This window comes from Pararge aegeria, chromosome 27, assembly GCF_905163445.1.
Source record: "Pararge aegeria chromosome 27, ilParAegt1.1, whole genome shotgun sequence".
NCBI classification, from domain to species: Eukaryota; Metazoa; Arthropoda; class Insecta; order Lepidoptera; family Nymphalidae; genus Pararge; species Pararge aegeria.
In genome coordinates, this window is record NC_053206.1 from 5,232,393 (window position 1) to 5,248,080 (window position 15,688).

A 15,688-nucleotide genomic window follows, 5' to 3' on the forward strand; every position below is an offset into this window, starting at 1 on the left:
ATTTGACTTAAATTGGTGAAGTAGTAACTGGCGAGAACTAGTTAAAACTGGTAGAAACTTGTCAAAACTTGTAAAAACTGGTGAAAACTTGTAAAAACTGGTTAAAACTGGTGAAAACTTGTAAAAACTGGTGAAAACTTGTAAAAACTGGTGAAAACTGGTAAAAATTGGTGAAAACTGGTAATAACTAGTAAAAACTGGTGAAAACTGGTATAAACTTGCGAAAACTGGTGAACTTGAAAGTATCGCACGTTTGAAATCATTCGGCCTTTGACATAATAGATCAGTATTGATCTATTATTATTTACCTATTTTTTACCTATAGGTTTAGGTTTAAAGACATTTATTCTCAAAAGAAACAGTTTCACTTAATGAGAAATTAAAAATTAACATAAAGAAGTGGTAATATATTATCTAGTTTAGTGTGATACAAAAACAAAAATACAAAAGGTGGCAAGGTTAGGTTTACGTTTTCGTTTTCGTATACGATGACGTTTTCCTTTTCGTTTTCGTTTACGTATACGATGAAGTTTTCGTTTTTATTTTCGTATTCGATAGCGTTTTCGTTTTTATTTTTGTATACGATGACGTTTTTGTTTTCGTTTACGTATTCGATGATGTTTTCGTTTTTGTATACGATAACTTTTTCGTTTTCGTATTCGAAGACGTTTACGTTTTCGTTTTCGTATACGATGACGTTTTCCTTTTCGTTTTCGTTTACGTATACGATGACGTTTTCGTTTTTATTTTCGTATTCGATAGCGTTTTCGTTTTTATTTTTGTATACGATGACGTTTTTGTTTTAATTTACGTATTCGATGATGTTTTCGTTTTTGTATACGATAACTTTTTCGTTTTCGTATTCGAAGACGTTTACGTTTTCGTTTTCGTTTACGATGACGTTTTCGTTTTTATTTTTGTATACGATGACGTTTTCGTTTTTATTTTCGTGTTCGAAGGCGTTTTCGTTTTTATTTTCGTATACGATGATGTTTTCGTTTTTGTATACGATAACGTTTTCGTTTTCGTATTCGAAGACGTTTACGTTTTCGTTTTCATATACGATAACGTTTTCTTTTTTTTATTCGATGACGTTTTTGTTTTCGTGTACGGTGACGTTTTCCTTTTCGTTTTCGTTTACGTATACGATGACGTTTTCGTTATTATTTTCGTATTCGATAACGTTGTCGTTTTTATTTTTGTATACGATGACGTTTTTGTTTTCGTTTACGTATTCGATGATGTTTTCGTTTTTGTATACGATAACTTTTTCGTTTTCGTATTCGAAGACGTTTACGTTTTCGTTTTCGTATACGATGACGTTTTCCTTTTCGTTTTCGTTTACGTATACGATGACGTATTCGTTTTCTTTTTCGTATTCGAAGATGTTTACGTTTTTTGTTTTTATTTTCGTATTCGATAACGTTTTCGTTTTTATTTTTACGTACGTATTTCGTGTATTTAGATGTGATTTAGTTTTAAAAGTAATTTGTGTATGTATGTATGGCCTTGGACTCAGAAAGCAGGCTCGCTGCCCACTGCGCCAATCGGCCGTCAAAGTAGTTTAACTATTAAGTTGATTTCATCGTTATAATAATCGGGAAGACTCTTATGTGATACATACGAACGAGTGTGTACTTAAAACGCACATATGTTTTTTAATGGTTTGTAATGTGGTGTTCAATATAGTGCATTTGATTTGAACCTTACAACCGTATGAAAATAAACAAGGTCATATTTGACTTAAATTGGTGAAGTAGTAACTGGCGAGAACTGGTTAAAACTGGTAAAAACTTGTAAAAACTGGTAAAAACCGGTAAAAACTAGTAAAAACTGGTTAAAACTGGTGAAAACTAGTAAAAACTGGTAAAAACTAGTAAAAACTGGTTTAAACTGGTAAAAACTTGCGAAAACTGGTGAAAACTGGAGAACTTGAAAGTATCGCGTTTAGGTTTAAAGACATTTATTCTCAAAAGAAACAGTTTCACTTAATGAGAAATTAAAAATTAACACAAAGAAGTGGCAATATATGTCGTTTTGTGTGATACAAAAACAAAAATACAAAAGGTGGCAAGGTTCGGTTTACGTTTTCGTTTTCGTATACGATGACGTTTTCCTTTTCGTTTTCGTTTACGTATACGATGACGTTTTCCTTTTCGTTTTCGTTTACGTATACGATGACGTTTTCGTTTTTATTTTTGTATACGATGACGTTTTCCTTTTCGTTTTCGTTTACGTATACGATGACGTTTTAGATTTTATTTTCGTATTCGATAGCGTTTTCGTTTTTATTTTTGTATACGATGACGTTTTTGTTTTCGTTTACGTAATTGATGATGTTTTCGTTTTGTATACGATGACGTTTTCCTATTCGTTTACGTATACGATGACGTTTTCGTTTTTATTTTCGTATTCGATAACGTTTTCGTTTTTATTTTTATATACCATGACGTTTTCGTTTTTATTTTCGTATTCGATAGCGTTTTCGTTTTTATTTTCGTATACGATGACGTTTTCGTTGCCGTATACGATAACGTTTTCGTTTTGGTATACGATGACGTATTCCTTTTCGTTTTCGTATACGTATACGATGACGTTTTCGTTTTTATTTTCGTATTCGATAACGTTTTCGTTTTTATTTTGTATACGATGACGTTTTTGTTTTCGTTTACGTATTTGATGATGTTTTCGTTTTTGTATACGATAACTTTTTCGTTTTCGTATTCGAAGACGTTTACGTTTTCGTTTTCGTATACGATGACGGTTTCCTTTTCGTTTCCGTTTTTATTTTCGTATTCGATAGCGTTTTCGTTTTTATTTTTGTATACGATGACGTTTTTGTTTTCATTTACGTAATCGATAATGTTTTCGTTTTTGTATACGATGACGTTTTCCTTTTCGTTTTCTTTTACGTATACGATGACGTTTTCGTTTTTAATTTCGTATTCGATAGCGTTTTCGTTTTCTTTTTTGTATACGATGACGTTTTCCTTTTCGTTTTTGTGTTTGTATACGATGACGTTTTCGTTTTTATTTTCGTATACGATGACGTTTTCGTTGCCGTATACGATAAAGTTTTTTATTTTTGTATACGATGACGTTTTTGTTTTCGTTTATGTAATCGATGATGTTTTCGTTTTTGTATACGATGACGTTTTCCTTTTCGTTTTCGTTTACGTATACGATGACGTTTTTGTTTTCGTTTTCGTTTACGTATACGATGACGTTTTTGTTTTCGTTTTCGTATTCGAAGACATTTACGTTTTCATTTTCGTATACGATGACGTTTTCGGTTTTTATTTTCGTATTCGATAGCGTTTTCGTTTTTATTTTTGTATACGATGACGTTTTTGTTTTCGTTTTCGTATTTGAAGATGTTTTCGTTTTTGTATACGATAACTTTTTCGTTTTCGTATTCGAAGACGTTTACGTTTTCGTTTTCGTTTACGATGACGTTTTCGTTACGTATACGATGACGTTTTCGTTTTTATTTTCGTATTCGATAGCGTTTTCGTTTTTATTTTCGTATTCGACAGCGTTTTCGTTTTTATTTTCGTATACGATGACGTTTTCGTTGCCGTATACGATAACGTTTTCGTTTTTATTTTTGTATACGATGACGTTTTTCGTATTCGGTTCATACGTACGAGTATGTACTTAAAACGCACATATGTTTTTTAATGGTTTGTAATTTGGTGTTCAATATAGTGCATTTGATTTGAACCTTACAACCGTATGAAAATAAACAAGGTCATATTTGACTTAAATTGGTGAAGTAGTAACTGGCGAGAACTAGTTAAAACTGGTAAAAACTTGTAAAAACTGGTTAAAACTGGTGAAAACTGGTTAAAACTGGTGAAAACTGGTAAAAACTTGTAAAAACTGGTTAAAACTGGTAAAAATGGTAAAAACTTGTAAAAACTGGTAAAAACTGGTGAAAACTGGTAAACACTGGTAAAAACTGGTGAAAACTAGTAAAAACTGGTGTAAACTGGTGAACTTGAATGTATCGCACGTTTGAAATCATTCGGCCTCTGACATAATAGATCAATATTGTTATTTACCTATTTTTTACCTATAGGTTTAGGTTTAAAGACATTTATTCTCAAAAGAAACAGTTTCACTTAATGAGAAATTAAAAATTAACATAAAGAAGTGGTAATATATTATCTAGTTTAGTGTGATACAAAAACAAAAATACAAAAGGTGGCAAGGTTAGGTTTACGTTTTCGTTTTCGTATACGGTGACGTTATCCTTTTCGTTTTCGTTTACGTATACGATGACGTTTTCGTTTTTATTTTCGTATTCGATAGCGTTTTCGTTTTTATTTTTGTATACGATGACGTTTTTGTTTTCGTTTACGTAATCGATGATGTTTTCTTTTTTGTATACGATGACGTTTTCCTCTTCGTTTTTGTGTTTGTATACGATGTTTTCGTTTTTATTTTCGTATACGATGACGTTTTCGTTGCCGTATACGATAACGTTTTCGTTTTCTGAAACTGGTTAAAACTGGTAAAAACTTGTAAAAAGTGGTAAAAACGGGTAAAAACTGGTGAAAACTTGTAAAAACTGGTGAAAACTTGTAAAAACTGTTGAATACTGGTAAAATCTGGTGAAAACTAGTAAAAACTGGTAAAAACTAGTAAAAACTGGTAAAAACTAGTAAAAACTGGTAAAAACTTGCGAAAACTGGTAAAAAACTGGTGAAAACTGGTGAACTTGAAAGTATCGCACGTTTGAAATCATTCGGCCTTTGACATAATAGATCAATATTGTTATTTACCTATTTTTTACCTATAGGTTTAGGTTTAAAGACATTTTTTATCAAAAGAAGCAGTTTCACTTAATGAGAAATTAAAAATTAACATAAAGAAGTGGTAATATATTATCTAGTTTAGTGTGATACAAAAACAAAACAAAAACAAAAATACAAAAGGTGGCAAGTTTATAAAAAATTTAAACAATGCTTGTATAACTTGTTTTTAAATGATTTAAAAGATTTCTCGCAAAAAATCTCTTTGGGTATATAGTTTTACTGCCATACTTACTTTTAGTCTTGGGTAATCTTAATTTATGCCTATTTCGTGTATTTAGATGTGATTTAGTTTTAAAAGTAATTTGTGTATGTATGTATGTATGGCCTTGGACTCAGGAAGCAGGCTCGCTGCCCACTGCGCCAATCGGCCGTCAAAGTAGTTTAACTATTAAGTTGATTTCATCGTTATAATAATCGGGAAGACTCTTATGTGATACATACGTACGAGTATGTACTTAAAACGCACATTTGTTTTTTTAATGGTTTGTAATGTGGTGTTCAATATAGTGCATTTGATTTAAACCTTACAACCGTATGAAAATAAACAAGGTCATATTTGACTTAAATTGGTGAAGTAGTAACTGGCGAGAACTGGTTAAAACTGGTAAAAACTTGTAAAAACTAGTAAAAACTTGTAAAAACTTGTAAAAACTGGTCAAAACTTGTGAAAACTGGTGAAAACTGGTAAAAACTGGTGAATTGAAAGTATAGCACGTTTGAAATCATTCGGCCTTCGACATATTAGATCAATATTGTTATTTATAATACAAATTTTCTTGCTCCAGGTATCCTTCAGGGTCTGGAAGCTAAAGGCATAAAAAAGCCAACACCCATCCAGGTCCAGGGTATACCAGCCGTGCTCAGTGGCAGAGATATGATTGGCATAGCGTTCACTGGCTCGGGTAAAACCCTTGTGTTCACTCTGCCAATCATAGTGTTCTGTTTAGAGCAAGAAGTCAAAATGCCGTTTATTCGGTAAGTTATTTAAATTGATAAATATATTACGGCAATACACACATCGCCATCTAGCCCCAAAGACAGATTAGAAACAAAATATTTGTAAATTTCCGTTAATATGCATTTGTAAACAAGCTGTTGGTGTTCCTTTAAGAAAGAAATAAATAAATTAAATAATATTTGTTTATCTAAATCAAAGCCAAAGTCATAATATCATATCATATAATTCAAGTAGGCCCATAGATGGCACTTTTGATGCTTAAATTACATAAGAAATGTGTAAACGTTAGGGTTGTCAAACACTAGTATGTTTTGAATTCGTTTGTATGGAAAATTAAATATGCTTCTTTTGATTTCATATTTTACAGGGTGATTTCTTATGAAGTATACTTATGCATCCTTCAATAGTATTTCGTAATTCGGTTTCACGTTGTATATTTTATAAATAAAAATACATATAAATATAATACGACAATACACACATCGCCATCTAGTCACAAAGTGAGCGTCGCTTGTGTTATTGGTACTAAGATGACTGATGAATATTTTTTTATGAATCATATACATAAATACTTAAAAAATACAGTTAAAAACCAGACACTGAAATTCATGTTCATCACACAAACATTTTTCATTTGTGGGAATCGAACCCACGTCCATGGACTCAGAAAGCAGGCTCGCTGCCCACTGCGCCAATCGGCTGTCCAAGTAGTTTAACTATTAAGTTAATTTACATTTTGTTATAATAATCGGGTAGAGTCTCCTCCAACAATGAGCATGGGTTAAGGTCGTAGTTCACCACGCTGGCCCAGTGCGGATTGGTGGACTCGACACTCCATTAAGAACATTATCAAGATCTCTCAGGCATGCGGGTTTCCTCACCATTTCCTCCGTCGCCGTTGAAGCGAAAGATATTTAAATTGCTTAAATTAAAAACGCACATAACTCCTAAAGATCAGTGGTTTGTGCACTCAATCTCCAATAGAGAAAAGCCGAAGAGTTACCCGATTGCCTATCACCGCTTCTATAATACAACTTTTTTTATTTTTTTATTCCACTACATTTAGCCCTTGACTGCAATCTCACCTGGTGGTAAGTGATTATGCCGTCTTAGATGGTAGCGGGTTAACCTGTTACGGTAGTCATAACCCTAATTAGTTTCCACGCGTCATCGCACCGGAACACTAAATCGCTTAGCGTCACTACGCTAGCACGTCTTTGTCGGTAGGGTGGTGACTAGCCAAGGCCAAAGCCAGAGAAAATTCAGAAATTATAAATACCCGAATTGCCCTCACCGGTAATCGAATCCGGGACCTCCCACTTAATTTCCCAGCGCTCACAGTTGCGCCAGGTAGGTCGCCAAAAAAATAAACTTTTAGATCCACCAATTTTGTTTATCATAGAGAGTTGAATCCACCAGAATCCGCACCAATGTTTGTTTATCTATAGGAATGAAGGACCCTACGGCCTCATAATCTGTCCATCAAGAGAACTCGCCAAGCAGACACACGACATCATCTTGCACTTCGTCAAACACTTAAAGATGGCGGGCAACCCGGAGATAAGAAGCTGTCTAGCTATTGGAGGTAAGCGAAGTCACCGGCACGGCTAGCATGGGCAGCGGGGCAAAAGACAAAAATTATATCCTCTGATTAAATCCCCTGACAGGGGATATAATTAACGTGTTCACCTGCTTAATCTGGGGAACATGGAATGGGAAAGTTTTCCCCCGTACATTATTATACATATACTAGCGGACCCCAGCGCCATCTGTCGGGCTGATTTGTGAATCTAAACCATCCAGGGTGCCACCCAAACGCATACCAAAAAGTTCATTCAAATCGGTCCAGCCGTTTAGGAGGAGTTCAGTGACATACACACGCACACAAGAAATATATATATAAAGATATTAATGTTCTTTGGATATTATTTCCATTTGTGCGCTAATGCCCCAAAACTGGTTAAAACTGGTAAAAACTAGTGAAAACTGGTGAACTTTGAAGTAAACGAAGTCGAATAACTCGATTTTTTTTTAATTTACTTCACCGGTTAAAGGGGCAAACTGAAATAAATCAGTGAAGTTAGAACACTCTTATTTGCTTAATTTGGCGCATTACTTTTTCTATTCAGATATAATATTATTTATTCACTGTACATCGTGCGTTTGAATATTGGTAACCGATATCACTTCGGATTCTTAGAATACTTTCATACTTTAAATTATAATTTTAAACAGGTGTGGCTGTATCTGAATGTATGGAGGTGGTACAAAGAGGTGTTCACATCATGGTCGCTACTCCAGGAAGGCTCATGGATATGCTGGACAAGAAAATGGTGAGGCTTCAAGAAATACTTGAATCGGAGAACCTCCCCAGGTTTAAAAAAATATTAAATATAGCCATTTTTTTTAATGTGACTTATGTCTTAACTACTCTTAATTTGATATATTTTTCACATTCCAAAAAATAGAGATTTTCTGTAGGTCTGGAATGCCCTCCCATCTTCCGTCTTCCCTGATACCTATAATCTGGGTACCTTCAAATCAAGAGTGAATAGGCATCTTCTAGGCAAGCGCGCTTCATCTTAGGCTGCATCATCATTTACCATCAGGTGTGATTGCAGTCAAGCACTTGTCTATATAATTAAAAAAAAAAAAAAAAAAAAAAGGTATTTTTTTCGGGTTTTATTTATTAAAAATACGCTTTTATCGCTACACGTCGCGTAGCGTAGGTACTTTGCGCGTGACGGTCTTTTATCATCAATAGGGTTGCCACTTAGAACGTTTTGAATTTGTTTGTAAAGAAGCCTATTTTCTTTCGATTTAATATTTTTACAGGGTGATTCCTTATGAAATTTACCAAGCATCCTTCAACAGTATTTCGTAATTCCGTTACACGTTGTATATGACGCTCATGTTTGAAAACTTCGATAGCGCGATATAGATTTTTGTCGGGCCATCTAGTTTGTTAAAGTGGAGATCGCCACCATACGGCGTATCTTATCTGTTTCGTTCTACTTTGCACTGTCTTTGGTGTACCACAGAACAGCGGCACGTGGCATCCTTATATGGTTGATATTCCAACAACACGGTCGAAACTTTTTTTATCCACGTATCTGTTAGGATGTGGAACGCCCTACCGGCAACTGTGTTTCCTGCCACGTTTAACTTGAGTACCTTCAAGGCAAGATCGAATAGGCTTTTTCTAGGCAAGCGTGCTCCAACCTAGACCTCATCATTGCTTTCTCACTGGCATGATTGTCGTCAAGCGCTGGTCGCTAATCGTTAATAAAAAAAAACAATAAGAGTGTCTTCGCTCACTCAATCATTCACTCCAGGTACGTCTCAACGTATGCCGCTACCTGTGCATGGACGAAGCGGACCGGATGATAGACATGGGCTTCGAAGAGGACGTCAGGACCATCTTCTCTTACTTCGCGGGACAGAGACAAACGCTGCTGTTCAGCGCGACCATGCCGAGGAAGATACAGAACTTCGCCAGGTGAGGAACAGAGATGGAGCATTAAAGCTGACTGAGTAATAGACGTTTGCTTCCAGTAATATGTCAGGAACATCTTTGGTTACTTCGCTAGACAGAGACAGACGCTGCTTTAAGTGCCACCATGCCGAGGAAGATCCAGAACTTCGCCAGGTGAGGAACAGAGATGGAGCATTAAAGCTGACTGAGTAATAGACGTTTGCTTCGAGTAATATGTCAGGAACATCTTCGGTTACTTCGCTAGACAGAGACAGACGCTGCTATTAAGTGCCACCATGCCGAGGAAGATCCAGAACTTCGCCAGGTGAGGAACAGAGATGGAGCATTAAAGCTGACTGAGTAATAGACGTTTGCTTCGAGTAATATGTCAGGAACATCTTCGGTTACTTCGCTAGACAGAGACAGACGCTGCTATTAAGTGCCACCATGCCGAGGAAGATCCAGAACTTCGCCAGGTGAGGAACAGAGATGGAGCATTAAAGCTGACTGAGTAATAGACGTTTGCTTCGAGTAATATGTCAGGAACATCGTCGGTTACTTCGCTAGACAGAGACAGACGCTGCTATTAAGTGCCACCATGCCGAGGAAGATCCAGAACTTCGCCAGGTGAGGAACAGAGATGGAGCATTAAAGCTGACTGAGTAATAGACGTTTGCTTCGAGTAATATGTCAGGAACATCTTCTGTTACTTCGCGGGTCAGAGACAGACGCTGCTTTTAAGTGCCACCATGCCGAGGAAAATCCAGAACTTCGCCAGGTGAGGAACAGAGATGGAGCATTAAAGCTGACTGAGTAATAGACGTTTGCTTCGAGTAATATGTCAGGAACATCGTCGGTTACTTCGCTAGACAGAGACAGACGCTGCTATTAAGTGCCACCATGCCGAGGAAGATCCAGAACTTCGCCAGGTGAGGAACAGAGATGGAGCATTAAAGCTGACTGAGTAATAGACGTTTGTTTCGAGGAATATGTCAGCATCATCTTTTGTTACTTCGCGGGATAGAGACAGACGCAGCTGTTCAGTGCCACCATGCCGAGGAAGATCCAGAACTGTTGTCAGGTGAGGAGCATTAAAGCTGACTGATTGATAGACGTATGATTTGAAGAATATGTCTGGAGCTCTTACTTCGCTTGTCAAAATAAACGCTATTCAGCGAAAACATACCTCGGAAGTTGCGTAATCTTGCCAGGGTAGGGACAGTAGTAGAACATTTCAGCTGACTGAGAGATGGACATATGCTTCAAGAAAGATGTCAGAACAATCTTCTGTTAAGAGACAGTGACAAGTAATATTTGACACCAACATGCTAAGGTAGTTCCCTAACATCCTCAGATGACGGACAGTAAGAGAGTATTGCAGCTGCCTGAGTGATAGACATATGCTTCGAGGAATATACTTCATATGCTTCGAGGACCATCTTCTCTAACGAGACGCAGACAGGAAAGGATAGTGATGTACGTGTGTTTCCAGGAAATAATAAAGACTATCTCTACACATAGATAGACGCTTTTCAGTTTTACCATACCGAGAGGGTTACAGAACTTCGCCAGATGAGGAGCAGAGATAGGGCACTAAAGCTGACTGAGTGATAGACGTATTCTTTGAGGAATATATAAGAATCGTCTTCTCTTACTTCGCGTGCCAGAAATAAACGCTATTCAGCGAAAACATATCTCAGAAGTTGCAGAACATTGCCAGGACACGAGACGCAGACAGGGACAGAAATAGGACAGGAGAGTACGTGTGTTTCCAGGAAATTATAAAGACCAACTAACTCTAACAAGACAGAGATAGACTATTCGGTTTTACCATGCCGGGAGAGTTACAGAACTTCGCCAGATGAGGAGCAGAGATAGGGCACTAAAGCTGACTGATGATAAAAGAAGTATGCATTAAGGAATATTCCAGGATCATCTTCCCTTACTCCGCTGTAAGTAGTTAACGTGAAAAGATAAATAAAAAGGTGGCCTGATTTAGATAAACTTATAAGTTCAAAATGGGTATTAAATTCATGATCTGAGAATAAGTAGTATTTATATTTACAATGAAAACTAGCACATCATTACGTCCGTGTTTGTTTGTCTGTTATAATTAACGTTAAAGTGACCTTCGACAATTTACCAGCGGTATAAATTCTCCACCAGGTCAGCGTTAGTGAAGCCGGTGACAGTGAACGTGGGTCGGGCTGGCGCGGCCTCCTTGAACGTCCGCCAGGAGTTGGAACTGGTGCAGGCGGAAGCCAGGACGGTACATCTTCTGCAGTGCCTGCAGAAGACCCCGCCACCAGTGCTGGTGTTTGCAGAGAGGAAGCAACATGTAGATGCTATACACGAATACTTGCTGTTGAAAGGTGAGTTTAAAAAAAAAAAGTTTATGGAACAACAGTGACATCAGTAATTCTACAACTCATTAAAAATAAAATTTTTTTGGTGTGTAAGAAGCATCTATTTTTATATTTATAATGTTTTATTTACATTTTCAATCAAGGACTAATAAGAGGCTTTTTTATTTTTTTTATTTATTTTTATTTATTATACTATACTATTTAGATTAAGATCAATTGAAATACATTCACTTTTAAGGTGAAGAAAAACGTTGTGAGGAAACCTGCATGCCTGAGAGTTCCTACATGCGGGCGGAGGCGTGCGGACTAATCACCGTCCGGAACCCCGTCACTCCGATCCTCGCCTGAGCCGAGGTTCGGCCTCATGAGGCACCCTCAGACCGATGATCCATTCGCTTCTTCGGGCCCTAGGTCTCAAACTCTTCCTGGCAGAGCCCCATTCCGAGGCACGCCAACAAACCCGCGTTACGCTTTTAAAATCCTTAGGGTTATTCAGCTACACACAATCCGAAAAAAAAAAAAAACTGTGCAATTTATTCACACACGGCGGAAGTTTAACTTCTGAAAAGTAGTCGACGAGAGATTGAGGCGGATGTAGAGTATCAGAACTATTGGGATAAATGTAAGGTTTTTTATATAGTTTCCATGGTAACTAAAATTGTTAAAAAAATGTACAATGTTTTCTATCTCACTCTGTCATATACATTTATGTGTTTGTTTCTTTATCTAGATATTATTCGGTTTCCTTGGTAACTTAAATACGAAACAAAATGTGTAATTTTTATAATTTTTATTAGTGTTTTTACCTACACTTTGAGGAATTAACAATTTATAAAATGTGTAATGTATTCTATCTTATTCCCTCCCATACATGTGTCGTCTATAAATCTGTCACTTTCTTCATTGCGTTACATCGAGTTTAAAATCCCAACGGTTCTAATTTCCCTTCAATAATTATTATAACACAAAGCAATACAATATAACTCCGTAGTGCATTGCGTGCGCGGTTTTTTTTGTTAACTTTAGTTTTTGGCATAATTTTAAAATTTATTTATCAAGGAGATGAATATAATGACACAAATAAAAATTCATCAACAATCAAACATATACATTAAACACATGTGTTCTATCTCATTCTCTCGCCTGCTGAATCCTAGATATGTTTGTATTTGTGTCTCTTACCTGTCGTTTTTTTCCGTTGCATCCGGTTTGAAATCACAACGATTCTAAAGAAGTTTCACTTAAAAAAAAAAAAGAGTGTGTGTACTTATGTACACGCGTTAGAAGTTATACTTCTTTGGCGTATGGACCAAGAAATAACTAAAATGCAGAAGTGATCAACGATAAATATTAAAATTAATCAAAAAGATTTTATTTTAATAAAAAAGGTTTTATTAACGTAACAATATTTATTTATTAACACTGTTTGTACTGTTACGAAACACTACAGATGTGTTCTAAATATAAAATTGCTAGAATATACAACTTGAACATAGTTATCGATTTTCATGACACCTAGAACTAACTTTACGATGTAGAATTCAGGTGACGGTGTGCGCGCGCATCGTAAAAAATTCACTCTCCATCGCGCCAAAAGAAATATAACTTCAACTTTTTATTTTTTTATTTGGTTTTGGTTATCATCAGAATTTGTATTATGTATCGTCTTTCCAAAGGTGTCGAAGCAGTGGCCATCCACGGTGGCAAGGACCAGGAAGAGAGATCCCGCGCCGTTGAGGCGTTCCGAAGAGGGGAGAAAGATGTTCTGGTAGCTACAGATGTAGCCAGCAAAGGTACTTTTTTTAACTCGATAAAGTCAAAGTCAAAAATATCTTTATTCATGTAGGCCCATAGGTGGCACTATTGATGCGTACAAAAGAATTACACGGTAGTGAGATGATGGCGATAACCACATTCCTAAACTTAAAACTAAAGCTACGAGGGTACCAAACGCGTCCTGGTCTAAGAAGAAGCCCGCAACAAACTTAGCCGGGTGCTTTTTGACGTGAAAACGTCTTATCATTCGATGGAGCCGGCTGCACGCACGAAAAAACATGACGTATGCGGCGTTACCTCGCTTTGAGGCGTTGGAACGAGCGACAGAGGCATAATCGGCCTCCACGTTCGACATCTGTCTCTCTCCTACTTGCGTCCGCGTGGACAGCTGCTATACAATAATACATTTACATGTTTTCGTCAAGTAAGAAGTGGAGTGAATGAATGTGGTGTCAATTGTGATAATAAATTTACATAATTGTATTTATGCATACAAATAAATGTAACTTGATCAATTCAATTGTGATTTCCATTTACCTACTTCTCTTTATCCATACAAAATATCTATCAAACAAATAAAATTAAAATTTTCTTTTAAAAATTGCAACCATTGCAATTGCAATCAGTATTTACTTATGGCGTTGTCACGTTCAACTATCGTCCGTAAACCGACGTTACAGACAACCGATTTTTTGTTATCACCATCTCACAATGTCATTTAAAATTATTAGATAGTTCGCGATATATTATAAATTCAATACTTTAAATAGACTCTCTACTTGTTACTACTCTGTAATGTAACACAAGCAAAAACGAACTACGACTCTATCGCAGGACACCAGTTTTGTCCGCCAATTATTTAATTACTATACAACATGTAACGGAATTACGAAATAATGTTGAAGGATGCATAAGTACATTTCATAAGAAATCACCCTGTAAAAATATGAAATCAAAAGAAGCATATTTATCTATCCATACAAACGAATTCAAAACATTCTAAGTTTTACTTGTGACAACCCTATTGAAGATAAAAGACCGACACGCGCATAGCACCTACGCTACACGACGCGTACCTAATAAAATGACAGGAGTCACGTGACTTTAATTTTGCTCGTGATGTTAGTGCTTTATCTGATTTCTTTCAGTAAAAACTATGGCAATGGTTAATTCAAAAACTATTAGGTTTTCTGTTTCACAGATAAGTCTCAGAGACAGTACATAATATTCCTCTAAAGCCTGTGTAGTATTGTCTCGGTTTTCATTTACACGTTGTATAAATAACAATCCATACAAATCGTTGTAACAAAGATTTGTATGAAATCGAAAAAGCGACATCTAGTGACAGCACTGGGAAACAGTGTTTTCACTAGATGGCGTTGGCGACCTCGTAATAATCAACTCCAAAATTCACCTCCAGGTCTCGACTTCGAGAACATCCAGCATGTCATAAACTACGATATGCCCGAGGATATAGAGAACTACGTGCACCGCATCGGGCGTACGGGGCGGGCGGGGGGCGAGGGGGTGGCCACAACACTGCTGGGGCGCGCGGCAGACATTAGCGTTCTAAGAGACCTGGCGCATCTACTGACAGAGGCCGGACAAAAGGTGAGTGCTATCCGGCTCGAAGGACCATAAATGTAAAGTACAAAAAGTAAGAAATGAGGGAAAGGTGAGTGGTGTCCGGCTTGAAGGACCAAAACAAACAGGTACAAAAAGTATGAAAGTTAAGAAAAGAAATGAGAGGTCGTCAAACGTTTGTAAAACTATCTGTTCACAGATGTTTCACACAAAATCTCATCTTTAAGAAACAAGTGAAGGATCACTACTTGTCTGTATCGGCCGGGCTTTGATGGGAATGATCACTTTATTCTATTTTGTTTATTTCGTATTCTACGTATTTTTGAGGGTTCTTTTAATTTTATTTATTTTGTAATTATGTATTTATAGTAGAGTATTTGTATGTTCATATGTTTGTATATATGTATGGAATATATTTTATATTTTTGTACATATCTTTAATATGTTATGTTTAATATGTACTATGTTTTATGTTTATTTTATGACAATTTACTAATGTTTGTTGTACCACCTACTAATTTCTTATAACATTTTCTTGTATGCTTTTGGTTGCCTGGAATAGATCGCTATTTAGGGATAAGGCCGCCAAATTGTACGTTATACCTTATTGTGCTGTTGTATTTGTATCTCTGTAAATTTTCTCTGTGGTGTACAATAAAAGTGTATTCATTCATTCATTCATACTTGGAAACTGTGTCGTCACTAGATG

The 15,688-nt window shown here is 36.3% G+C and overlaps 1 protein-coding gene across 1 annotated transcript in view; it reads left to right on the top strand.

The window, feature by feature from the left end:
* The window catches only part of LOC120635738 (ATP-dependent RNA helicase abstrakt), an 82,986-nt gene that overhangs the window by 66,462 nt on the left and 836 nt on the right, over positions 1 to 15,688 (top strand). The window contains exons 4-10 of the mRNA XM_039906865.1: positions 5,606 to 5,795; positions 7,227 to 7,363; positions 8,014 to 8,111; positions 9,114 to 9,277; positions 11,420 to 11,625; positions 13,296 to 13,412; positions 14,816 to 15,006. Coding sequence (XP_039762799.1) covers positions 5,606 to 5,795; positions 7,227 to 7,363; positions 8,014 to 8,111; positions 9,114 to 9,277; positions 11,420 to 11,625; positions 13,296 to 13,412; positions 14,816 to 15,006 — 1,103 coding nt within the window. The remainder of the gene's footprint in view (positions 1 to 5,605; positions 5,796 to 7,226; positions 7,364 to 8,013; positions 8,112 to 9,113; positions 9,278 to 11,419; positions 11,626 to 13,295; positions 13,413 to 14,815; positions 15,007 to 15,688) is intronic.